This window comes from Falco cherrug, chromosome 4, assembly GCF_023634085.1.
Source record: "Falco cherrug isolate bFalChe1 chromosome 4, bFalChe1.pri, whole genome shotgun sequence".
NCBI lineage: Eukaryota > Metazoa > Chordata > Aves > Falconiformes > Falconidae > Falco > Falco cherrug.
In genome coordinates this window covers 49478057-49505284 of record NC_073700.1, presented here as the reverse complement: position 1 = coordinate 49505284, position 27228 = coordinate 49478057, and the positions used below count along the sequence as shown (strand labels likewise).

At 42.1% G+C, this 27228-nt stretch overlaps 1 protein-coding gene across 3 annotated transcripts in view; it reads right to left on the bottom strand.

The window, feature by feature from the left end:
• Positions 1-27228, bottom strand: part of KDM4B (lysine demethylase 4B) — a 92623-nt gene that overhangs the window by 21055 nt on the left and 44340 nt on the right. The window contains exons 9-13 of one of the 3 annotated variants that reach the window (XM_055707162.1): positions 13141-13337; positions 12626-12658; positions 8381-8550; positions 2275-2786; positions 1320-1437 (exon numbers count right to left, since the gene is read on the bottom strand). In XM_055707162.1, coding sequence (XP_055563137.1) covers positions 1320-1437; positions 2275-2786; positions 8381-8550; positions 12626-12658; positions 13141-13337 — 1030 coding nt within the window. The remainder of the gene's footprint in view (positions 1-1319; positions 1438-2274; positions 2787-8380; positions 8551-12625; positions 12659-13140; positions 13338-27228) is intronic. The other 2 variants (XM_055707163.1, XM_055707164.1) reach the window with 2 other exon arrangements.

The following is a 27228-nucleotide window of genomic DNA, read 5'->3' as shown; positions in this document are numbered from 1 at the left end:
GACACACAGCATTCAGGATGGCTCCTATACTTCAAGCAAGTAGAAAAGACTAACAATTTGTCCCAACCAAATCTTAGTGTAGCATATGTGATTGCTTAATTTACATGCTCACACTTCCTCACTGCAACCTGCAGATCATGCTTATACATTAGCCTTGAAAAATTAAGGAGTGCAGAGAGCTACTTCTATTCCCTGGTGGGGAAGGGTAGAATCTGCTTGATCAGATTTTGCCCAACAGTGCTGCAAATCAGTCCCCGAGAAATGCCAGCTTTCACAGAAAGTTGCTCCTGAGTCAGCCAGCAAAGTCCCCATGCACCATCCAACAAGTCAAAACAGTGAAAAGAATCCATCTAATGAGGATCCTTCAGCACAAAGTTTGATGCAAGGTCTCACACCAGAAGAAAATAACTAGTCTCAACTGCCTTTCAGTGCTTCACTCCACATTACACATATGCAAGACATGAAACGCATCACCCTTGGTAAGGAAATGGAGCTATGTACGTACAGAATATCCCCTTCCTACACCAAGTTTCTCTAAAATCAATGGATATATTCTCTGAAGGAAAATGAACAGGAAAGATGTCCTTTTGAATATAAGGTTGTAAGTACCTTGAAAGCAGCAGGGACTGCCAGCTGCACCTTCCCGCACCTGCCCCAGCACGCAAAAGCTTCTTACTGTGGACTTTTTACATTCTGAGTACTTTATAATGTGGGGAAGACCCAGAATGGTAAATTATACTACACAACAGGAGTCTTCCCCCCCCACCCTGTTCAGACTGTTAGGGCATTCGCAGTGACTGGAATGTGGGAAAAGAAAAATCAGTGATGTACAGTTAAGCACTGAGAGACTTTCCAATTCTCATTTCTGGCTCTGCCAAGAAAAGTTGGGACTCCACCACTCACACAGATGACAAAGCCAACCAAAAAGTTGCATTAACTTTCCCCAGACACATAACAGCAGACCTAACCCCCACAGCCCTTTGAGGTGAACAGATCTCATTTTAATGCAATATGTGTGACGGAGCTTTTACTTTAGGATGTTATTTTCTGCGAACTCTTTTCTCCCTTTGTCCAAAACACTGCCTCATGTGGCATCCAGCAAAATATTTTTCTTGAGAGAAAAAGGGTGGGAAGTGAGAAGGTACACCTCCCACAGATGAATTTTGTTTCCAGCTGGGTTATCAAAACGGGAACATGCTACATTTCCTATCAGTTAAGTGTAACGCACAAAGTTGCAGGCCATCTAGTTATGTTAATGACTTCAGCAATTTTTCAGATCAGAGAAGATATACAAGCATTCCTAATGCTAGTGCACTCACCCTCATCGCTCGAGGTCTCCTGTTTCACCACTGACAATGGGGAGCGGGTTGGTGGTTTGCCCAGTGGATGACGACGACTCTTTTTTATCTCCATCTTCATTTTTGAAAAAGCAGCAGTCTGTAACAAACCAGGACAAGCTAGCTGGGAACCCCAAAATATCTTGGCAAACAAAGGAGAGTACAGGACAACAGAGACAGAATCCTTATCGTAAAAAGTACTTGAATTTACACAGCAAACTTTTCACTGCCTTCTGGCTGCCATCAGTAAAGCCTCCCAAGCCAATTACTGGAGTAGATGAAACCAACGCTATCTCTTAAGATGTCGGGTAAAGGTAAACTACAGTGGTTTTTTTAACAGCTTCAAGCCTGCCAACTCCATTAGCTTACGGAAAGTTTGGTCCATCACATAAACAGCTAGGAACTCTAGCATAAAAATTACGTACAGGGCGTATAGGACCAGAAACGTTTTACTAGAACATTACAGTTTGTTTTACGACAAGCATGTTTATATTGTACTGTACACACTGCCCCACGCGCCAGCCAACACTGTAAATGCCGCATGCAACCTAATTACAGTGGCTCACAGCCCTCTCCGGTGCAAGGCGCTGAACATGTTACAGAGACTTACTCTGCACTAGGAACTGACAGAACCACACACTTCGGTTCACAAACATAACACAAGCAGCAGTGCTACAGCATCAGGACTGAAATCCAACTACATTCCACACTACGCAGGAGTGAGCGGAGAGGAAGGTAGTTAGGGCAGCACAGCATTTTTTTCCTCTCTGGTCTGCACCATTGTGTCTTGGAAACATCTACATGAAAGCTATGCTAATTGTGCCATGTGGTATGGCAATGCACATTTCCCCCTATCCCCACCATTTCTAATAGTTTGGTCCTCAACCTGTTGCTTAAAACTGGCATATCTTATAGTCAACTCCCCGGTCATGCATACCTGTAAATCACTGACCTCTGCAGCCATCTCTGTATTTTCTGCTTCCACGTTCTCCTCCTCCTTCATAGGGATTTCCATAGGGACCGTCTGCTCCCGCCAGCTTGGACTCTTCTGCGTGGCAAACTGCTCAAACGCCTGCTGGCAGGACATGTGCTCCTTGTCAAACACCACCTTTTTGGTCCGTGGAACCACATAAAGCATGGGAATGATCGGCCGAGGTTTAAAGTCATCCTCCTCCACGGGTGCCTCTGAGGGGTGGACAATATTCAGTGGAGCTGGGGGCAAGCTCTTTTCTGCTGCAGACGATGTGGGTACTGCTGGGGGCACCGGTGGTCGTGCTGCCGGTGCCTTGTCCTCTGCCAGCTGCTGCTGCAGTGCAGGCGGTGGTGGCAGCTGCTGCTGCTGTAGAGGAGGCTGAGGTGCTTGCAGCTGGTGTTGGTGTTGATGGAAAAGGTGTTTCTTCTTTCTCTCTCCTTTTACTTTTGGAGGACGGGCCTTTGCTTTGCAGTCACCTGTTTCAAGGCAATAGGCAACATTTAGCTTCATATGCCACGATTTCTGGGCATTTAACTTTTTTCTCCTTTCACCAAAAAGCTCTAATGCTGGGCTAACACACTACATTATGGTACTATTCTTCCTTTCCAACAGGCAGACTGAAAGCTCTAGACTTATTCAGCATTGACTTGGAGAAGCCCACCTTAGAAAGAAAAGACTTGTGTCATTTCTATGGACTATTTAATTCTTGACTGGAGCAGAAAGACTGCCAAAACGAATGTTGCCTGGAGGGAAAATTTCTAAACCCCTAAGAAACTGCACAGTGTGCCAAAAAACATGTAATGTATTGCATTAGCCCTGACTCTGTATTTCAAATTTTCTGCTTAAGCCGTCTCCAAGGTGGGGTGCACAAATACATCAGCTGGAGTGCAGGAAGAAAATATTTTTTTTACCACTAATGAATGAAGTAAGTCTTTAATAATGTTTATTTTATCTTTATCTGATCCTTTTTTTCAATCTCTATTTTTGTGTGTATTTTATAACGGACACAATATGTTAGCACAGCATTACATGTATAGATTTTATAAATAAATATACATGCATCAGGAGGTGCACTCAAAATTTTTTTGCTGATAAGGGGGCACAATCAAAAAAATTTGGAGACCACCGTTCTATACCACTAGTCTGCCCTAGCCTCTGGACCACCCCCATTTACTGTTCCCTCTATTTACAAGCATAGCTCTTATCTGACTATCACTGCGTGTCAATGCATTCAACAGCCCCAGGAAATGAAGAACCGAACAAAGATACCTGAATCATTATTACCAAAAGATTTCTACTGCAAGGTCTTTTAAAAAGATGCCTTTAAAGCATAAATCAAGTACAGCATTGAACTAAGCCTGTTATAGACACCATGCCAGTACTGAGACATCCTTTCCCAACACCGACTCCGTTTGTCCTTGTTTCTCCCAGCTTACTGTCATTCATCTTATCTGCATAGCATTGCAGGTCTCTTACATAGCTGCGACAACAAAACCACTTCTGGAACAGACACACGTCTTAATATTTTTACCCAAGGCAGTGATGACCCATAAAAGTCTTCCCCACCTATATTCCCAATACAACTCTGTTAAAGGATCTACACACTCCGATTTTACAGCAGTAATTGAAATTCCTGTTGGCCCCTGAGCGAGCGCCTCTAGGTTAGGACAGGAGATGCTTTCACATCTTGCCTTATTCCATCTAAAATGATGTATGTTCCCTTTGCTCAACTCTTCCCTCAATTCATGAATGAAGTTATCAGTTCACTCAAAGGAAACTAAATAATAGATGCTCCACGGACAGATGCCAGTGCTCAATTTATTTCATAAGAGATTGTTTTTCACCTGCAGATGCTATGACTAGATGACTGTGTTGCAAAAGGCCATTTTCCCCCTAACAGGATGGGGAGGAGGGCTGATGACAAGGAAAGACAGAGACCATTCACCCTAATAATGATGCTTCACCAATTCCAACTCTTCCATGAAGGACTAGACGAAAGCTGACCAGCCAAACACAGTAAACAGGAGATCAGATAAACCATCACACAATAACAAGGTATCTGCAGGAGGAAGGGTTTGAAAAGAAAAGGTAAATAATCCCACACTAAGATTAAGTGCTAAAATCCCTGCTGAAATCTTCTAGGGGATACCTCAACCTTGACATTTCCCAGAAGTCTGGTCTGATGTCTTTATTTACACAGACTTCTAAAAAATGGGAACAAGTCTAGCCCAATTTGCCCAAGTCCAGCCCAAATATTGCTGTACTTGCGTAGGCAGTCCAGCAGATAAACTGGTTTGTTCTATCACAGAGAAAGGAATATTGAATTTCCTTAGAGAAACAAACATATTGAATGAAAGGCAAATTGGATTTTTCCCCAGTTGCACAAAACCGGATCATATTTACTCTCTATACACTCAGAGAATTCTCTATCCAACAACAAAACAAATGCCACTCACCAGCTTTATTGACTTCTAAATGGGTAATTTGACAGCAGCTGGCAGGTAGAACTTTGTTTAAAACTTTCTGCATTAAGATGAACAAAACAGTTTGCAAGTGAATCTATAAAATCAGAAGCCAGGAAAAAGTGATGTAAAATTCAAAGTCCTTATCTGGCTGTTGTGAATACTTCTAGAAGGGAAAGGGATCTTTATGCATAAATCAACACACAAGTTAACAGAGGAATGCCTATCAGCCACCTCCTGCTGAAGCATGAAGGCACACGTAGTAGAGCTGGTACGCATGGAAAACAGTATTGTGACTTTTTTCATGGCGAGAAGACTTGCTTCTCTAATTTGAAATGCTATACGGAGTTCATGAAGTTGTAGGTGTACAATAACTTTGAGGGGAAGGGGTGTTGGTGGGGAAGTCCAAGTACTTACACAGGACTGTACATCGTAGGGTTTGGGCAAATGGATTATAAAAAGTTGCTACAAGAGCTAGAGCAGTACCTCCTGGTACTAGGCAAAGACAATTAGAAATGGACTTCAGCATCAGTAATTCAGCCACAACTTTGAATAATTTCTACTGTCAACAGCTCAAAAAGAAACTGTAAATTAGACTTATTTATCTAGCAGAAGCACAAGCACAGAGATAAGATGAAACTTAACACAGAAGAAAGCAGGAGAATTCTGCCAGTACGTCCCTCTAATACAGCACTGCACCTGCAGAAACATCTGTGTTGCATACAAGGTTTTTCCTTCAATCCACGTGGGAGACTGCTGCGGATAATCACAAAAACTATTCCACCACCCCGAAGTTACTCCTGAACACTGAGTTCACGTTTTCACTTAGAATAGAGTCCCTCCTTCTAGGAGGAGAATACTACCTAGAGCAATCCTACACGCCCAGTGTTTATAGTCCGTACATACCCATGCTAACAGAACATGCAAACATGATGATGATACAAAAGCAGAAATCAAAAGTAGGAAAACACCTTCTACTTGCTTCTAGGGGCTTGTGTCTGCTCAGAACTTCATACAGCACAAGCTACAAATACATAGATGGCCACAGTGACTGTCAGCAGATTTCTGAAAAGGCTCTATTTTTAATACATGATGCTAGGAAAGTCCAGAAAGTCTCCAGGACAAGCTCTCATGCTATGACATTGTTTCATGATAGCCCTTCCACCCCATTAAAATTCTCATTTCCTAATGACTTTACATCGCCAACTTAAGCAACACAAGTTGCTTACAAGTGGGGAGAGACCAGCCACTACTTGACATTTGGCCAATTCTTGAGATTTTGCCCGAAGTAAAACCCTCACGTAGCAAATGGCTATCTAAAAACCAGTTATGAACTGATTTGCTATTATATACAGATAACAGCAAAGAAGTTTTCGGTTCTGGTTTACCGGCATCTTGATCACAGTATTACTTCATGTAATTATGTACTTAGTTTACAATCACCAGCACTCAAGAGGATACGAGGGAATGCCTTTTAATGAAACACAGTGGAAAATAACACACAACTATTTTGCAGTTCAGCACCTCGCTGCTTTTTTTCACATTAAAAAAAAAAAAAAAAAAAAGAGAATCCTGTAAGATATATGGTTTGTAGCCCATGTCTGCAGGACTCAACAAGCACAGTGTCGCAAATCATACCTGCAGACTCACAGGATGTATGTGTGCTGTTTAGCACATCCAGAGAGAAGCAAGGCTTAAAGACTCTCGTTTTTAATTTCAAGTCCCAAGACAACCTGCTAAGAATTCTAAATACATTAATAGCAACATAATAAATTATTAATATAAAGCTGAGTCATAAGAAACAAAAGAAAACACCTTAAGGTATCTGTGTCAAAAATCCTGAAAACCTCAAGTTATTAATACTCAGCTAGTCCAAATAACTAAAACGAAGCATAAGACCTACTTTGAAACTACCAATGATCACTTTGAAATCTCATTCGTCCTCCTTCTCGAGGTCATCTGTTCTGGTGTAAGTAGAAAATCAAGCCAAATTAAAAACAGAGGAATATAAAACGTGAAGGCAAGGGGGAGGGAAGCTCAATTGCAATGAACAGGGCCATCCAAACAGATGCTTTTTTTTTTTTCCCCCAAGATGAAACTGTAAGGCACTTGTGAGAGGTAATGCAGGCATTAGGATGTAGAAAACTAGCGAACTTATTGGTATTTAAGTGTCATATTGCATTACGAAACTCGTGTACTTGCTAACAGCCACACTAAGCACTAGACCGCTCAGAAACTGCAAAGCAAATAGTCTAATTCTAGTGACGTTTTCTGCAATGGTGCTGAAAATAAGTTTTTCCTTCCTGTGCTAACAGTTAAAGAGCTCGTAACATGTAGTCTAAGTGTATGATTTGGAACCTGTTCAGCTAGAACAGAGACTTTATTGTTCCTCTGCCATTCTAATGATCTCTGATCTGTCCTTGTCACTTATCTCTTGTCTCCAAAGGGATATCAGCATTTTCAGGCCATTTATTACAAGCATCAACTGTTAAACTTGTACAAGACCTAAGAGCGTACAATTTAACGCCCTGATGACACTCTCAAGCTTAGGGCAATAGAAATCAACTATCTGCACTGTGCTACTCCTGCTCTGTACAACGATCATTTTCAAACTCCTTATTTCCCATGAGAAGTGAAAACACACTGTCTAGCTAGGAGACTCTGGAACTGAACAAAGACCTCTATTCTCTTCCCAGAGCTTCCACAGATTTCCTTTAAGATCATTATCAAGGCTCTCCAAACAGTTTGCAGCGTCAGTTTCTGCCAAATGCTAAACAAATAACGGGTATATAGAATATATGAAAATGAATTCACTAGTGTTTATGAAATGCTCGAGAGTGCCTCTAAGGGAGAGTGCATCACAGACACATCAACTACTTAACCATGCACACAGGCGGAAAAAAAGAAGCTTACTCCCAGCAAGAATTGCATCCTTTCATACACAGCCAAGAAAAAAAAAAGCTATCACAAAAAGGGCCTCCAGCAAGTTGGCTGAGGTCAGGCCTTTGGACTAACCATATGCAGAAGAAATCATAAAGGACTGGGAGTTGTCATGGACTGGTTATTAACTTCAGCCATGCAAAGAAAGCTGAAACGCTTCCCTCCTACAGCTAGACTTGAAACGAAACCTGGAACCTGAACTCACGCAGCAGCTGTGGATCCCACACAACCTAAGGCTGACTTTATTCACAGCCTCTGCAAGAAATGGGGAGGGAGGGAGGGAAAGGGGAAAGATTAATTGCACAAGGGAGTGCACAAATCATTCCCTTTCACAGGAGGACACAAAACATATTTGTTTCTCTATGAAATATTTAAAAATATTCCTCCGCTAATATATATTCTTACAAACCTGTAATAGTTTGGGCAGAATATTCAAGCCCTGCCAAAAAAGATATTTGGACTGAATCCTTAAAGAGAGGAAAAAATCAATTGCTGCTGTAAATGATGGTGCATTTCAGTGACCCTAGATTTAATATTGGGAGAGACTCCACTGGTATTTCCATGGAAATAAACATCAGCAGACAAGTTATTTACAAATGTGTTTTAGAGAGATAGCTTGCCCCAGTATTTCACCGAAGTGATCTACCATCAGTGAGCAGGGCCCTCACCTTCTCCCTCAATCACTTTGCTTCTCTCCTCTTCCTCTAGATCTGTCCCTCTTTTCAGCTCCTCTTTTACTTTCACATCTTCCAAGGCAGTTTCAATAGCCATGACATCGCCAAGAGACTTCTGATCCTCTGTTTTATGTCTTCTGGGTTGACTTCTTTTTCGGTGAGACCTAGAAGTACAGAATTGTGATCTGACATAAAAGCACAGTCTTCAATATATAAAACGATCACTGACTTAAAAAGCTGAATACAAAACAAAAGGATCTTCTTTGGAGAGAAAACACAAGGTAGCTAACAATAGCTACAGGGCAAAAGAGATATCTGAAAGGAAACAGATGAACCTTGCTTAACACAACATTTAAGATCTGGACATTAATGGCTGCTACGAATGGATTTCTTGAAGAGCTTTTTCCCACCATTACTAACGTAAGCTCACGAGCTGCAGTTAAAATTATCTTAATTGTATTTTAAATTTATTTTGCTTGTATTTCAAAATATAGATGACAACTCGTTACACATCTTTCTTTCATCTTCTGCCTCCATTCCAACATTTCTTTTCATTCTATACGTGCTTCCCTTTGGCAAAGTGCTGGAAGCCTGCAAAGCATCATCTTCCAGCTCCGAAACATTACCCAGCACTGCCAGTTTCTAAAAGCACAGTCCAATGAATGCTTATAGCATAATCAATAGGCAGTCTATGATTTTTCAGTAGTATAATTCACCAGGTCCAAGGCCTGTGAAAAAGTCTAACTAAAAAAAGTGCACATTAATATGATCAGACTAATACCAAGAGGCCAATAGCAATTCCATTCTTTCTGAAGAGTCAACGCCACTAAGACAAAGAGATGGCAGTAGCCATAATGCAAAGACAAATGCAAATTCAGATGTCAGGATCAAGGCTCTTGGTTAGGAACCGTACTGGGAGCCAAGCACCCACACAGACACTCACTCACTCCCCACTGCTCAAGTGGGACAAGGAGGTAAAACAGGAAGAAGTAAGAGCCAGAAAACTTGTAGGTCAAGACAAAGACAGTTTAATAAGTGAAGGAAAGAGGAAAGAATAAAAAAGGGAAAGAAATAAGCAAAGGAAATCCACTCACCATCTCCCACAGGCAGACCAATGCCCAGCCAGTCTCCAAACCACAGCCACCTTGGAAGTCAACCCCTCCTTCTCTCTCTGTCCCAGTTTCTATTGCTCAGCATGACGCTTTATGGCATAGAACATCCCTGTGGCCACTTCGGGTCAGCTGTCCCAGCTGTGTCCCCTCCCAATCCCTTGCCCACCCCCAGCCTACTCACTGGGCAGGGGGAAGAGTGGGAAAAAAATAAAGCCTTGAGGCTGTGCAAGCACCTTTCAGCAACAGCCAAAACATCGGTGCCTTATCAGCACTGTTGTAGCCACAAATCCCAAACACAGCCCTGTGGGCTGCTAGGAGGAAAGTTAACTCCATCCCCGCCAGACCCAGTATGATTCTTTCTACAGGATCTATCAAACAGCTTGTTGAATGTTGGCTTTAAGTCTAACAAACTGTCTTTTTCAGAAGAGACCTGCAGCTTTTACACCATTTTTAGCATGCAGACACCTATTTGGGTTTTTCTGAAAGCAGCATCTTCCGTACGGCCTCGCATCTACCATCATGGAAAACGCAATCACACTGCCCAAAACCCCCGAAAAGCTGAAATTCAGCTTTCCATCCTCAGAGCCCAGAAACTCAGCTGCTATTAGATTTGGAGTACAATGAAGTTAAGAACCCTTAATCAGCTAACCAACAAAGGCAGCAGAAAAAAATTCAACCTGAGATGAAATGATTAATAGAAAAGAAAGTTGATCCATATGCACAGTGATTTATAATTACTAGACTCTAACCATATGGTAGCCCTCCAAGTATAGATGTTAACTTCACACCTGCAAGACATTCATTAGCAGGAACAGACAGCTGAACCCAGAAGGATCAACTTTTCACCCACATTCTAAGTACACATCACCTTCTCTGCAGGGGAAAAGCAAGGTGGGAGAAGAAGATAAATCTGTAAGACTTATCCATTGCAGCTGGAACTTTCCAGTGTTGTTGAAGAAAGCATCAGAGCAGAAGCAAGTGTTACAAGCTATTTTTAGTTAAGTGTGTGTTTTACTCCTGTGGTGTAGAAATGCCAGGCAAAAATTAAATCACAAAGCTTTATACTCACAGTAGATTTAAAAAAAAAGATCTTTTTGCAGTACTCTTCTCACTCTGAAGTTGAGGGGAAATTGAGAGAGGCGGAAGGCACATCATTTAAAGAAACTCTGCTTCCAAAACTACAAGCTGAAGGCTGTACATTTCCAGAAGGGAAGATGTTCTGTAGCTGACATAATTCGCATACCAGAAACAGGCTTTTTGTGGACTAGATTAAAACAGTCTCTCGCTGAAGCCATAAAGTAAACAAAGCTGAGTTTTTCAAGGTAACTAACTATGAATGACCTTAGAGAAGAAATAACATACCTCTCTGCAAAGTTTAAAAGCTGCATTTTCCAGGAGAGCTGGCAAAAAAGCCCCATTTGTACTCTTTGAAGAACAGACCACAAAGTGACTTAAATTAAGTAGATACAACTGTGAAGAGGTTTGGGCAGAGGTGAATCCCATTCTTCCAGTAAAGTCCATCCCACTAAGAAAAGTCAGTCTTCAAGTAAAACGATGTCTTTCCAAGACTTACACATAGGAGAAAGACTATTGCTAAGCAGTAATCAACAGTTTCAAAACTGCTTCAGGATAATGCTGAAATAATCTAGGAAACAATGAGCAGATAAGGAAAAAAAGTAACCCGGATCTTTTGCAATAGGCTCAGGTTAAGAGAGAGGCTCCTCTGCTAAGCAATAGGCTTGAAGAGGGGAAAATAATCCTTGGTGTTCATATAGTACCTCACACCATGCAAACATTACATATATTTAAGTAACCCTTAACAGCCATAGGCAGTAAATTTCCAGATGTAGCAGACTCCAGGGGCCCACTGGAGTCCTGTCACTGCCCACAAAGCCTAAGTGGCAACTTCTGACTGAGACTACGCTGCTTTTCCTGAAGCTTGCTGCAGAATGAATGGCTGAAAATATTTTAGAAATATAATTTCTGGAGTGGAGCAACATCACAGAGATTGGTTTTCTGCCAAATACTGTATATGTTATGTCTTTTGGGGCTTGGACTTAGTGGGCAACACACTTTCCCATTTCAATCTTTGTAAAATAAGGGACCAAACATTTCACGTAGAAAAGGCAAGACACCGGACCGCCAGTCCAAAGGAACAGGGGGTGACTGAAATCTCCTGGAAGACCATAAACACCAGTGCTAGAGGAAGAGAGACACCCTTACTAGTGTATTACCTTTTCCTTTGCTAGAATGCCTAAATACATCAGCAATCATCAAATTATCAGGTCAACGGTTTTTAAACTTACTCCAAGTCCCTATCAAAGATGGTCCCAGAAACTTAAAAGTCTTTCTAAAGTTGTTTTTTTTCCCTGTATTTCAATGAAGCGATACTGGAACTGAAATTACAAGCAGAATACTGCATCTGGATGAAGCGGTACAATTTCCAGAGACTGCCAACACTCATACCAGACTTTCAACAACTACTAGATGAGAGCAGAAAGAAGTAAGCTCGTGTGCTGTACTGCGGGCACTCTGGGTAACAGGCGGAGCAGGAATGAGAATGACGTAAAAAAGGGTAAGCGAGCATATGGAAGGGCACACACCTCACATCTGAGTACACTAAAGTCCTATGACGATTCAGTTTCCTAGAATGTAGAGTCTCATTCTTCAAGCAAGCTTGATGAGGAAGGGAAGGTTCTCCCATCAGCAGCCCCTGTCTAAAACACTCCAGTGTTTCAGAATCCCAGTTCCAAATCCCTCTTTCTGAGACAGCGGCAGCTTTTTATTAACTACCTGCTTTGGTGACCAGTTAGCTTTATCCACAACCAGTTAATCGTTACATGTCCTTACTAATTCAATAGATTAACTGCCGACTCAAGAATGGAAAACCAAAACAGGCACAAGATAGCTGAGGTTCCCCAATGAAGCAAGAGGAGAATTCAGAAAACTACACAAAACCAAGATGACATGAGAAACCTCGATGCCCAAAGATTTCCTGTGCCATTTCAAGGAAGCAGACATGAAAAAACTAACTGGAAAAGGAAAACACTTTCAGAGTTACTATTTTAAGAAACTTGACAGGAAAAAAAAAAAGGAGTCATTTAAGTTGATGATGGAAGTCACATACCGGTGTTTGTTGTCCTCTTCCTCATCTCCTATCCTATAAGGCAAGATTCCAACAGTAAAAGGTTAGCATGCCAGATTTTCAATTCAAGCATGCTGTAACACACAAACCCCACAAACTTGTAGAAAATTAATACAGAGATCAAAGGAAGCATAGAAAGGCATGCATAAAATCCCTTTTGTAATTGATGGGGGTTTTTCTCCTCCTGCTTTCTGATAAGTGAAGCTATAAATGTTTACTATAGATTTTTTGTCTTCGAGGATAAGAGATGAGATGTGAGGGGGCACACAGCGTCCTACTTCCAGAAAACATGTGCTTCTGTAACATTTCAAGTTAACTGGACAATGAGGGAGCACATTACCTAAGAAAAATTACAAGAGGAATTGTAACAAAACAAAACAGAAACAACAACAAAAAAGTTTGAACTACCCCAAACTAAGAATTACAGCACTTAAAATCTTAGCAATTAAAATCAAACACAGTGCTCGGACACAGCATTTTTCCTTTTTTCTCCTTACCTGCGAAGCAATTTAGCCTTCAGCTCTGCCTTTGTCTCGTTCCAGGCATCTAGTTCTGGGCTAGTCAGAGCTGTGGGTTTCATATGGTCCAGGACAGCAATGTCTTTTCCTTGTTTCCATAAATCATAACGTTCCGGTTGTAGAACCCTCACAAAGACATCCATGGAAATCTTCACCATGTCTTTGCGGCAGGTACACTGCAAGAGATACCCAGACACCAACACCACGTCAGAGCAGAGGAACGCCTTCTTTCCTCGTCAGCTGAGTCTGCCTTTCTCCAGAGGCAAACCAATGCTCCACCATTTGCAAGGTGGGTTACTAGAGGGGGTCAAGGCTAGGAACGGCACTGATGTATACGTGGCTGTTTCAGCTTAAGGGAAAGCGCTGCCTCTGCCTGCCCTTGGCAAAACCAGAGACAGCACAAACTGCCATGCTCTCCAAGACTCTTCTCCCTCTAAGCCTGCCAACAAAGCTAGAACTTTCTGGTGACTGGTACCCAGTATACCACTCATCTGCTGTCTTACAATCATCGGACAGCAATAACTTTGGCTGATGTAGACCAGGTCTGAGTCTGACCTCAAACCTACTTTCCCTCCATTAGCTGGTCTCTTGCAGAGTTTCTCAGGCTAAAAAGAGATTATTAGTATCACTTCATAACTGAAGAAAGCCTTATAGGAATAAAAGACTAACCTAGTGAACAAGGCAGTTGAACTTCATAATTACACATGACACCGCACATAAATCCTTCACAAGACTGTAGAAAAATAAAAAAGGCTACAACAATACATTCTGCATCTAAACCACCTATGCCTAAGTCAAAGAAAATGTGCATTATTCATTTCAACTAACATACACTCATTAAAATTAACTCCTGGAATTACACCCTTGCCATTGTACAAGCCTACACAAAGAGTACTTACAGGCATTTTTGCTTGGATGTCCGTTTGCTCTGATGAAGCACAGAATTAACAGACTGAGTCTAGCAACACGATCTGCATGCAGGACAGACACCAGACTGAACGGTCTATTCTTTATAAACTTTTAACTCAAAAGAAGGTGCTGGACTGAAAAGGACACCCCAACACCCACTGGCCTCATGGGGGCTGCAACTACGGCTCTGCTGCTGTGTGTGAAACGTTGAGTCCCCTTTCAGTTCTGCTCTAAGGTGCAAAGCTTTCCTCAGTATGCACTAAATTGCTTTTCAAGGTGAGGATGAGGGAATTATAGCCACTTTGCAGGAATCTTTTTTTCCACCCCTCCTCCATACCTTTTCAAAACTATTCTATCATTCTCTTAGCAGAAATGCATGAAATTCAGCTTGCTGCTCCCCTTTCTTCTTTAATTTTTTTACTACCATTATAAAAAAATTTATAGCAATAGTTAAGAAGCCACTGAGAGAGACAGAAGAGATTCTCTCTGCACAGTTCTCTGCTATGCCACTTCCCTCCCAACTCCTACTTTCCATTTTGCAAAGACCGCTGGCTACCTTCTGCTGCTCTGACTGGGAGAGCTCTAATGACCCAAGTGTGCTGAGTGGGAAGGAGCATTCATTTACAGACAGGCACTTTCAGGAAAACCCAATTCATTTAATGAAAAGTAACACGGGACAGAAAGGATGGAAATGCAATTTGGCCAAAGGACGGCAGGACACAGATGGTAGCCATGCTCCGCACTCCTGGCCAGGCAGAAGCCTCTCACCAGCACCACCATCAATGCTGGCTCAAGGGATTTGCATTGAGCAGATTTTCAATCACTTTCCCTTAAGAAATTTTAAAAGCACCTGTGCACCGCTACAAAGAGGAATACAGGAGAGCACCCCACAGCACACATCATCAATGAGCTATGGAGATTGACCTCCTCTGCCTTTACAAAGCATGAAAAAATGGCTTAAAAGGGGAAGAGCCCGTTTTCTGATCCTAACCTGGAACCAACATGCTGCAGCACACCTATGTCAACTCCTTCAAATCAAGCACAGCAAATCCCAAGTCAGATGGGCCTAAAGGTCTGCAGTACGGTCTCCAACCACCACCAGCTTAAGAGTCCCACGAAAACGTAAAGTACACACAGATTATCAAGAAACCACATACTGAGCTATCTGGATGCTATTCAGAGAAATGACACTGTGGGCTGCAATCTCCAGCATACCACAAAACTAGAAGCCTGCGTACCGCCAACTTCCTTTCTTTACACAAATCTAACATGATGCATGTTTATATTCCAATTTTAATTTCATTTTATTGCTTTCACACTAGCAAGCATGAATAATTTACAAAGCCTCTTTCCTTTGGGGCTTCTTCTGGACCATACAGTTATATTTCCTCAGCTGCTGCAGTTGTATCACACTCACGTTCCCATAATGGCCAGGGTATTTTGCCATTCCCTCCCCTCAGATCCAGCAGCAAGATCCTGCTTAATACAGCAGATGCTTCCAATACAACTGCAAAAGGGAATGTGTGAGGGGTGGGAGAAGGAGGAGAAGGGGGGAGATCAGAGGGGGAGACTGTGGGTGGAGAAGGGCAAAAAATTTCCTTTGCAATTAATTACCTGCTTTATTCCATTACGGCAGGACAAAAACAGCAAGCTTGTGCTTCCCTGTCAATGATACCCAATTCCATGTATTGCCTCCCCTTCCATGTACACAGAGTTGCTTTTCTTTCAAAATATTTAACTGCAGTCATGAACACGTGTATTTCCTAAGACACATTAAGCCTACACCCTCCACCTTTGTCTCTCCCAGCTTCTGCAGAACACATCCTTCTGTGTTCCCTTTCCCCCCCTCAAATTATAACACTTCAATCTTCCACTATTGTTAAACTTTATAGAAACAAAGAAAAAAAGAATTAACAAATCTACATTTCGCCACCACCACTAAGAAGAAATACAGAAGCTCTTCCTTTATGTGAGCCAAAACTGCACCACAGAGCCCCGACTCAGGTATTCACAGAACTCCTACGTACCTGTAGACCTGTGAAAAATTTAAGAGCGCTATGGTTGCCCAAAGCACAGGCCATGACTAAATGGCAACATGAAGGATACGTCTGTCATGTCAAAATGACAGGTGAGAAATTTAAGGAACTCTGAGATCTAATCAAGTATCTTCCCGTCCCTCCTCTGTCATTCTCCATTTGGTAGCCAGACCACCACGCCAAACTGCTCGGGAACAGCAAGGCTGTCAGAGCAACAGGTCAAACAACAGAATAAAACACAGAATATTAATAATGAGGATCTCCAAGGACTGACTGCAAGTCCTGAAAATGGGGGTAGAAAAAAGCAAAATAAAACTCTTAACAATTCTAGGGTTAGCTTTTTGCCTTCAGTTACACAGAGGATCTGAGACCCAAAACAGCAACAAGACAAGAGGAGCTTCCACTTTCGCTAAATCTGCAGGAACGGAATTTGTTCCACCCTCCGAGGCTCTCCTTAGCCTCACCCCTCGTTCCTCGTAAGCTAATGACCGTTAACCGTACAGAGCAAGAACACGCAAAGGCAACTTGCAATCTCAGCACATACAAAAACACTGCAAGGAAATGCACAGTGAAGCTCTTCTCAAATACAGAAAGCCAACATTCTTCCTCTACTTATTATTTTGTTATCTGCTACTAAAACTTGGAGGCTGCGGTAAAATATCTGACCGCATCAGGAACCCTGTCTCATCAATTATAACTCAAAGACTGATAGAGGGGGAATTTATGGCTACTGAACGTGTAACAGTTATTTGCAATTTCATTTAAAAAATAAAAACACTAATAAGTCTATATAAAATAACAGTCAAATAAAAAGACTGTCTCCTTGAAGTAATAAAATCAAATGATATATGGAAAAACACAGCCTCATTCAACCTCAACCTTCAGCACAGCTTTTGTGTAAGCTATTCACACTAGGCTGAGCCCCATCTGTTTCACAACATATAAAAAGTTAATGTAAAATAACTCTTTATGCAGAAATAGTCACAAGAACGATATATTTAAATTGGCACCACTGGTTCCCATGGAAAAACCCCTCACATTTAGAGGAAATCAGGGCCCACCGCACAGTTGCTTAAGACTCAGGCAGTCTTAAGCCATTTTGCCATAATGGAAATTTAAATATAAGAAAACTCAACAAACTCAAAGTTGAAGTTCCTTCAGCTATTATGCCACCATTAAATGCCAGACCAAAATCTTTGCTTAAAGCTCTTCTGTCTGCTTTTTCCTAACAATGAAGCCTAAAGGCAAGTTACTGGGAAAGCAAGACAGTTACATTCAAAAGGCAGCCAAGAAATTCTTGTTGTGTATTACAGGACCACATACTGCTAACGGAGGCACCGCTCCGAAGCTGCTCTCCATAAATTTCTAGGACAAGGTATAGAGTTTCAGCCTTCGGGAGAAACACAAAGTCCTCCCAGAATAATACTCTTAAACAGCTATCCAATTTGTTATCATATTATAGACATGTTACTTGAAAACTAGTTAATACTCATCCAATGTAATAAAAAAAAAATAAAGCAGCCTGGCCTCTGGTTTAATTTTCCTTCTACTCAGTCCCCGTACAGCAGTGCTCTCCCAGACAGCCAAGGCTTGCAAAGTGACAAAGGCAGACAAATGGCAAGAATGTGCCTCAAAGATGAGTGGCGGGTATTCTGCAAGTTAATGAGGAGTTAAACTTTGAGAAGGAGGAAAAAAAAAACCCCTAAAATGCATAGTTCGCGTGTTTAATGCTTGGTAGTTGAAAGCTTGTGGGAAAGAAGATGAGTCTTGACCCCCTGTTCCGAGCATAATTACCAGCATCGCCGTAAGTCTCAACAACAAACCAGTTCATTAGGAAACCCACTGGAAATCTTCCACAGAGTTTCATAAACAAAACAATTAGGCAAAGATTTCCAAGGACTCCCCCTGGTCCCTGGCTGCAGGGCACACTTGTGTGCTTCCTTAACTTGCTTCCGTAATATTCCATGCGGATTTTTGTGCATAGAAGAGTTGGGTAAATGGCAAGTGGCATTAGGCAGGGAGTCAGATTTACCCCACGCCACGGCATTTGTAATAAGAGGATTCTGGTTTATGACAGAATATAAAATGCTATGTGACCTGCTTCATTTTAGGCATATAAAATAATAACCCATTCCAACTGCATTAGGCTTCTGCTGATACGTCACATGGAAAGTTTTGGGGGTTTGGGGGGGGGTGTGTTTCAGTTTTTTGGCAAAACTATTTTACAACCTCTGCCAGAATTCTTTTTTATCTTTTACTACTCTGTAGACTACCTTGTAAGGATGCCAGCCACTCCTGAATCTCTCTCACATATACACAATCCTCCTTCCTGCAAGACAAACACAACCACAGCGGAGGGGCAGGGTGGGAGGTTGACCTCGGTGGGCCCCGAGTTGCAGGTCTCGGCTAAGGCTGAAAGAACGCAGGAGGAAATTCAGTGGTACTGCAAGAAGGGGATTCAATGAAGTACCAGTTCCTTTCTGTTTTGACAGACTCATTCCAGTAGAAGGGATAAACAAAATAAGACTTTTATCCAGTCATTATGATGCGGTCTATAGCGAAGATCACTCTGAGGTTATCTCAAGCTATTATTTCTTCCGCATCCTAAGACTTGCAGTTGGTGAAAGAAGCCTACCACCAACCACTGTGGCTGGCAGAAAGCACGTCGTTTCAGCAGGTCAGCACCCCGCGTTCATGCGTTAAGCAAGCAGCAAGCACGAACTGACATGGCTTGGTGAAGATCTACAGCTCTGAAGTGACAGACACGCCAGACAATTCTTGCTAAGTGACTAAAGTTATCCTTTTATCCTCCTGTTTGATCATCTGCTTTTTATTCGTCTCTTTTCAAAAGAAAGCCAAATGCTGTGCTCTATTACATGCCTGTAAACCTGTAACAGATGAAGTAGTAAAATCCACTATTTTGTATCCCATGTATGACAACCATGATCTATAGACAGTTTGTAGAAGAAGCATGAATAATTATGTTGGGGGGAACATGAAGTGTCAGTATCTAAAGTGACAACTCAAGATCTGCTTCTAGCACGCTATCAAACTCTTCCCCAAGGTAATAACGAGTATTCCTCAGTAACATTTTCCAAAAGATACAAAGCTGAAACCAGCAGCCCTGGCTTACCTGGGAGGTCCCAGCAGATGGGGGTTGGCCAACGTTGATGCCCACCTACAAGGAGGGCCAGAAGGAGGATCTGGGGACGTACAGGCTGCCAGCCTGACCCCGGTGCCAGAGGTCAGGAGCTGATCACCCCAAGTGCCATCACACGGCACACACAGGACAGCCAGGGGATCAGGCCCAGCCAGCACGGGGTTACAAAAGGCAGGTCCTGCTTGACTAACCTCATTTTCAGTGACAAGCTTAGCGGCTGAGGGAAAGGCTGCAGATGGCGTCTACCTTGACACCGTTTCCCACAGCATTCCCCTGCAGAAACAGGCTGCTCATGGCCAGAACACGGTAAAACACCGCTGGATGGCTGAGCCCGAGGAGCGGTGGTGAGGGGAGTCGCACGCCACTGGCAGCCGGTCACACGTGGTGATCCCCAGGGCTTGGCGGTGGGGCCAGCCCTGTTTAATAACTTTATCAATGACCCAGACAGAGGGATCGAGTGTCCCTCAGTCAGTTTGCAGATGACACCAAGCTGGGTGGGAATGCTGATGTGCTGGAGGGCAGGAAGGGCCCCGCCACGTGTCACCTCTGAAGCAATTCCAATGGAGCAACACCAGCCACGTAGGAAGGCACAATGCTAAGGCAGCTTTTAAGAGGGATTGTTGATGGCCTTGCCATACTAGCATCCCCAAAGCCAGATGACCCTTAAGCCTCTGCTCTGACACATAAATGATGTGGGCTGGTACTTTATGAGGGTCTCCCGTGTGACAGAGGAGCTGAACGAATAAGCTGCAGGGAGCACATTCCTCACATTGCTATTTACTACAGCCGCAAAGCGCACCACAACATAAATCACAGGGTTAGTGAGGCAGAGAGAGAACAGGAGACTGTGTCAACCCAGCAACATCAAGACTGCATGGGTTCAGGGCAGCTTTCCATCCCAGAGATCCAGCAGTTTCCATCACTCACTCCTGGGGAGTCATTACTAAGCAGCGTTCAAAACATCAAGAACAGTATGCTTTACTTCTTTTTACTTTTTTAAATTTTTATGATTTCTAAATTTTTTCATTACTGCAAGGCGTAAGTTAGGCTGAGTCACATCAATAGGCCTGGTCTAACACACACCAGACCCTCCCCAGTCCCGTGCCCTAAGGGTACCGCCAAACACTGAGCAGAAGGACAGGCTGCCTGCATCATCACTGCCCCCAGCTGCCTGCCCCAAGGTGCATATGTCCCATCTACTGTCAATGAAAGCCTGAACTGATTATAATTACATTCTGGATTTAAAACTAGTCTTTCAGATGCTCCTTCTCCAGGGCAGGACATCCCGAAGGGACAAGGCATATACCTGCTCAGCACCCACCCATCTGCACGGACCTCAGTTGTCGGGTCCAGCAGCAGCTGGGCATCCCAGGGACTGAAACCCCGGAAACCTCCAGGATGTATTTTTTTCTGCTGACAGAACAGCAAGTGTTCTTCCTGCATTAACAAAAATGATGACAAGCAACCTTCCAGTAAGTACTTCAGAAGATGATCTTGGAAGAAAGCCGGTAAAATGAAGCTCCAAGACCATTTCAGAAAAAAAACTGTCTCCTTTCCATCTTAGCATGAAAAACACTGTAAAAATTCCTTTTTATTGCACAAAATCAGTGTTTTGTCAAGAGTAAGGTATTAGGGATGTTTACAAGTAATAAAATATGTACAAAGTTAAAGGCGGAAGAGATTTTGTACAAGAGTAATTCTGAATCTGACAAAAAACTATGGAAATGCCATTCCATAATAGATTTTTAAATGTATTCTAAGCTTAAAAGGTCTAGAGTCAGTTAAGGCACACATACAAAGTAAAATACAATTTTTCAAAGCAAAAATACAATTCTTCTTCCCCTTTTTTTTTAGTATTACTAAACAGTTTCTGCAAAAACCTTATGAATTTTGTTATCTTCGAAAATAAGGACATCTTTAAATGTCCTTGTTTGAAGCAAGCTTCAACTTCACAAGGAAAATTGTATGCCAGACAACTGTAAATCACCAATACTCCAAATATAAATTTGAAATCTGTTATTCCAATATTACACAAAAAAAACCCCAAACATGTGAGGAAAGGGTTCAGAAGAAATAAGCTAAGTCTGAGATCCAAAAGGCACCTCTCTCAAAGATGCCTTTATCTATCAGTAAAATCCAAGGATAAGAGTCTTACTTGCCTTCCCCCGCTCCCCAGAGGAATGACTGAGCAGCAGAGCGGGACTAACTGCGCAGAGTGAAGGGCTGTGTGGGAACACGGCACAGGATGAGATGAAGGCTACTTATTTCAGAACGTAAAACGTAGGATTCGGGAAGGAAGGGCAACTTGACCCCATTTTATATTGAGATAGATAATTCCAGCACTATCTCTGGAGTAAACAGGAGATAAAATTAAGGTATGAAAATGTCAACTGATAGTAACACAGGCATTATCACCCAGGAGTGTCTGCTATTAGCGTAAGCGAAAGTTTAATTTAATGTTCCCCTCCCATCCACTTATTACCAGTCTGGTTTGCAAAAGAAATGGAAAAGCCTACTCATGAGGTACACTTCAATTTCTTACAAAAGCGTACGCTCTCAAAGCGCCTTTTGAAAACCAGGAGATTTACAGGCCACCTCGACTTCAGGAAGGACACTTCAGTAAAACACTTGGGTTTAAAAGGGTTGGGTTTATATTTACATTTTATAAATTAAATTTAACAAATAAAAATAATTATATCAGTTGTAATTATTATAATCAGTATTATTGAATATATGTTATACAAAATAATACAATGTATATTATATAATAAATATACAACAATGTATAAAACCATATTATGTATATTTTTATATATATATAAAAAATACACAGCTATTAAGGCCCTCTGTCTGTTGATGGCTGCATCCCAGAGTTTTCAGAAACAACACAAATCAAACCAGTAATGCAGAAAGGAACTGCAGGCTCATGTAGCAAAACAAAAAGAAAAAAGAAACCCAAATGGTAAGAAATTAAAATTAACTTCCACTGCCTTTTGTTCACCAAGATGCTTTCAACAATGGAACAGAAAAAAGAAAACAAAACAAAAACAAAACCCACACATGACAAAGTTCACAGAAGACAAATGACTGAAGAACTCCAACTACAGAGTACAAAGGAAAATACTTCTTCCTAATTTTCTAGGCTCTGCCTATGCAGGTAAACATGAACTATAGTATATAAAAATAAAACTATCCCTACTCAACTGTATTATTTAATCAGTACTATTAAGGTCTGAAGCAGGGTATTCGGTTCAAAGCTCACTCCTGAAATATCGTGCCAATACCTCCAACACTGTGAAAACCCCTTTAATTCAAACTCACTCCTTCTGGATCTCTTTTTACTATGCACCCTGTGACACACTGATACTCATGTTAGTCAAACAGGACTGTACCTTGAAGAGAGCTTTCCCTGCCAGAGTCTGATCTGCGAAGAGTGCTGAAATGAATTCCCATCACGTCTTTGGGAAGACGTAGTGACAGCACACCAGAACTATCTACAGGAGTCCCAAGATTAACTGAAGGTCCCTCTCCACCCCTAGACAGGTAACTGACAGATGTGCTGTTCAACCACAGCTTTTCACACACATCAGGTGGAGCAGGCAAGCTGTGGTTGGCCTCAAAGTCACCTTGACTGGAAAGTCAGTCAGCTGCAACACAAGGATCCTTGAGGACAGAGACATTTACATTGCCAGTAAATGGGAGAACAGCTAAAGAGCTGTTAATTCTTACACTTCTGGGCACAATGTCCAGCTGTAGGCAAGACATCTATTTCCCAGTGGTACACCACCATGTAATTAAAGACATGAAGTAAAGGAGAATGTTATACCCTTCCTCTGAGTCTAAAGAGATTGACATTTGCTAAGAACAGAGAGCAATCAGTCCTGAGGATTTATACACATCACGAGAGATGACATGAATTTTGTCTGTCACACACCAGCACTGAAGCTGGAGAAGCAATCATTAGAAGGATCAGCAAATCAGACTTAAGAGGCAAGCACCTGCTACAACTACAAAGCTGGAACAAGACCAGGGAAAAACTAAGACAGAAAGCAGAGAATTCTGCTGAATGTTGGTGGTAACCCACGTGCCAAAAGCCATCGGCGCTCAGCTGCCCACCTGAGCCTAGGACGCGCTAAACAGACACTGGAGATGTCCGATGCAGATGAAGACATCTCTGCATACTGGCCCTATGTTCGGTTCATAAAGATACTTCAGTCAAGGTTTGCTCTTATGGCACGAGGCTCCTTATCAGCAGCGGTTACAACTTCCATCTAAAGGCATGAAATCATTACACCTACACCCCTCCAATTCCTTCACAGAGTCATAGAATCAGAATAGTTTGGATGGGAAAGGACCTTTAAAGGTCATCCAGTCCAACCCCCTGCCATGAGCAGGGACATCTGCAACCACACCAGGTTGCCCAGAGCCTGGTCCAGCCTGACCTTGAATGTCTCCAGGGATACAGCATCAACTTCTAAGCAGTTCTGAAAGACTCCAAAACCTCTCCCTAGGTTTTCAAAAAGCTTTGAACTGCACAGGACAGCTAGTTTATTCACTTGGGTATTGACTAAACCAATTTCCACTTGGTTTAGTAACTTGTAACCATCCTGGTTACAAGGTTACACAGACACAAGCATATTTACACACTATCAGTTTCCTACACAACTCTGCAGCCCTTGCCTTTTTTTTTTTTTTTTTTTGGCAAATGCTGATGCTTGTTCTACAATTAGAGCAGAACTAGTGTCTAAAGAAGCTGATCTTTAGACTTCACCTAGTTATTATGTATTTTTTACAGCCTAGGCAGGTTCTGCTGTGGTTAGCAGAACATTTCATCCATCTGGCAGGTAATTAGCACAGCTCTGTCTGTTTCTCTGAGGTGAGCCATTACCTTCCTGTGTGAGTGCTCTCTTACGCTATGCCATCGACATCTATTGCTCTCAGTAGAGCAGAATCCAGATTTCATCCCCAGGATAACGTCCAGGAGAACATTACAGCTGACTAATTTTGAACCTTACCTTGTCCCTGATCTCATGAGTACTGGTAGGACAAGGTATTGCTAACCTGAGGAAAGGAGAATCAGCTTCCACTGCAGCAGGAGTGTGGGCCGGCAGAGTGCTGCCCAGCCAAGAGTTTCCAGGAACTTCACAACAGAATGTATGACAAGTAAAAACAAAAACCTGCCTGGATGTGGGAAAGGATAATTTAATTGTGCCTGAGAGCACAGAAATCAATATAGCTGTTTCTTACATTTACTAAACCTGCAGTAGTTAAACCAAAAATCACACCCTCCAGAGTATGTGTCTCTCCACAAATTCTCTCTCCACAAACGTGCAGGCGGCTCAAGTGTACACAGTCAGCCGATACTTCATTAAGTCCCTGTTTAACTTAAAATGAGATTTAAACACACCTTTTGCCCTTACAGCGTAACAGCATTCATACCTCATCTGGAACCTGATAGTAAGGTATCAAAGGGTTAATTAACATGTATGCAGTGCTTGGTTTAGGCAATATTAAATGGAAATCTCTGAACAGACAAGTGCCACTGAGTGCAATGGAAATAAATTGGGCGTCTCCTTCCACACTTCAACTTCCTCTCCCTAGATTTGCTCAGAGCTCTCTGTGCTGCTTGTTCAGTAATTTCACGCTACGCTGCTTAACAATGTAAGCATGGAGGCTCAATCTAAAACTGCACTTCCCAAATGTCACTTGTTTGTGAACACATGGCTGAACCCAAAATTGCTTTTAATATTAGAGCGGTGCCTGCTGGCACTGCTGTAGTTAAGGGTCTGTCAGAATTTCCATGATAAACCCCATTTTCTGGGGTGTAATACCATGACCGTTTGCTACAGATAAACCTGGTATACAAGGTCACAGCAGACAAACACGATTTTTAAAAAATTTTCAAACCAAGTTTGCTTGGCTATTTTTGAGGTTAAGACACTGAACACTGACCGAGGACTCTTACGGTTCTAGGTTTTTCTTACCATCCCTTTAACTCCAGAACAAATGCAAATGTACAACTCCCACCCCAGCCTCTACCTGGCCCTGGAGCCTCGATTGCTACCGTGGGGTCTCATCTACGGACCTGATGGGATATGAAGAGATTACAAGCACCACTGTAGAGTTTGCCACTTGAATAGTGGTGGGAGACAGAGAAGCCAAATATGAAACTTTTCAGCATGAGGATTTCTCTGTTGTGAGAGTAATTTCAGTTGCCATCACTAGAAATTTAGAGATGTTACCACACTGGCACTGCAAGTTCGTGTATTATGGCACATTTTATGGCATATTTCATTTTTATATTTCATGGCACAGCCCCTAGCATACCTAACAAGATGCTTTTACACCCCTGTAATTTCAGAAATGAAGTAATAAAATCTGTTTATTTTTAAAAAAGAGCTCAAATACCAAATTTATTGGCTAACAGCAGAGTCCTTGAAACTATTGGCTGAACATTACTGAAAAAAAATAAACAAGACAGACACTTCACATTTCAGGAACCTGATCGGCTGAGCTTGCTTTCCATGGGATGAGCTTCTCCGACACTAATTATTGTGCCATTGGATAGTCAAAGACTGCCCGCCTGCAGCTGCTGAGGGAGGCTATAGAACAACAAAGAGGGGGAAAAGCAGGAAAAAGGCTCCTGTGGGGTGACAACCATCTTCCTTTTCTAGTTGGGTTAATGATAGTCACTTAGCAAAAAGGAAAAATAGAAAGAAACCGCACAGGGGTTTTTTTTTGTGATTCTACAAGATCCCTTGAAGCCTGCAGAGCCAGAACAGCACTAGCCTCCAGAAGCAAAAAAGAGTGACTCACATTAGTCACCAAGCATCCACTCAGGCTGAACAACACACAACATAGATCACAACCAAATATAATTCTGCATAGAAAGTTTCAGCTTGGCTCAAAAGTGGCCAAAGGCATCACAGCATAAAGGTGGAGGGTTAAAGAGTGCACTGTCCAGGACCCCAGGATCCCAAAGCTGAGAAAAGCATTACGCCATTTGGTAATCCTCTACCTTTTGCTACTCTCAGAATATAAACCTTTGTAAATAAAAATGGACATCACTACATTGTTCCACACACAGACACAAATGTACTGGCTGTCCGTTTGGAACGGAGTTGGTTTTGTCCAAAAGAAAGCATTAGGATGCATTACAAAAGTTACAATCAAGCTGAGTTGACAGAAAGAAATTAAGTGAAGGAGGTATCAGAAGTGCTATTCTAGAGTGAAGACTACATCTGCCTTTCTGGAAAGGAACATCTAAGGCACTTTTCAAGTGCTACCCCCCCTCTGTAATCACTTATCCTTTCCCAAAGACTGTGTAGAACTGACCACTGATTTAAAAATTCACAGATCCTATTGAATCAGTTATACTTCAAACTTAAAAACAAGAGAATGTAGTATGCGTGCTGTCGTGAAAACTGTCACTGATTTCAGAACTGCCAAAAGTAACAAATAGTACAAGAAATCTGCCCTAATGAGAAATAGCCACACAAAGTCATTTCAGAATGACTCTCCTCTTCAAACTTAACTGAGTGCACAGATTAGAGAAATTCAGATATTTTCAGAAGGTTATTACCACAGTCCTATTAAAGCTTAAAGTACTTCCAGCTTATTCCTTCCCCTTCGGTGTGTACCTAATGAATTGTATTCAGTTACATCAGTCACCTTATTCACTGTGAAATGCAGTTTGGATGCATCAGAAAACTAATCCCAGCCTCAAAACAACCTCTTTGCAAGGTGTACGTAACACCTAGCATTTGAGAAAGTCATTTCTATGCCCTCAAAATGACACAAATTATCAACAGGCATAAAACAGCAACATGGCACAATGAAAGAGCACACTGTCAAAACAACAGCACTTTCCATTTTGTTCTTAAGGGTAAGTCTCCCGCTCTCATTCCCTTGTATTTCATGAGCTAGTGGTTTTAAATAATCCTTCATCCCAACGGACACCTA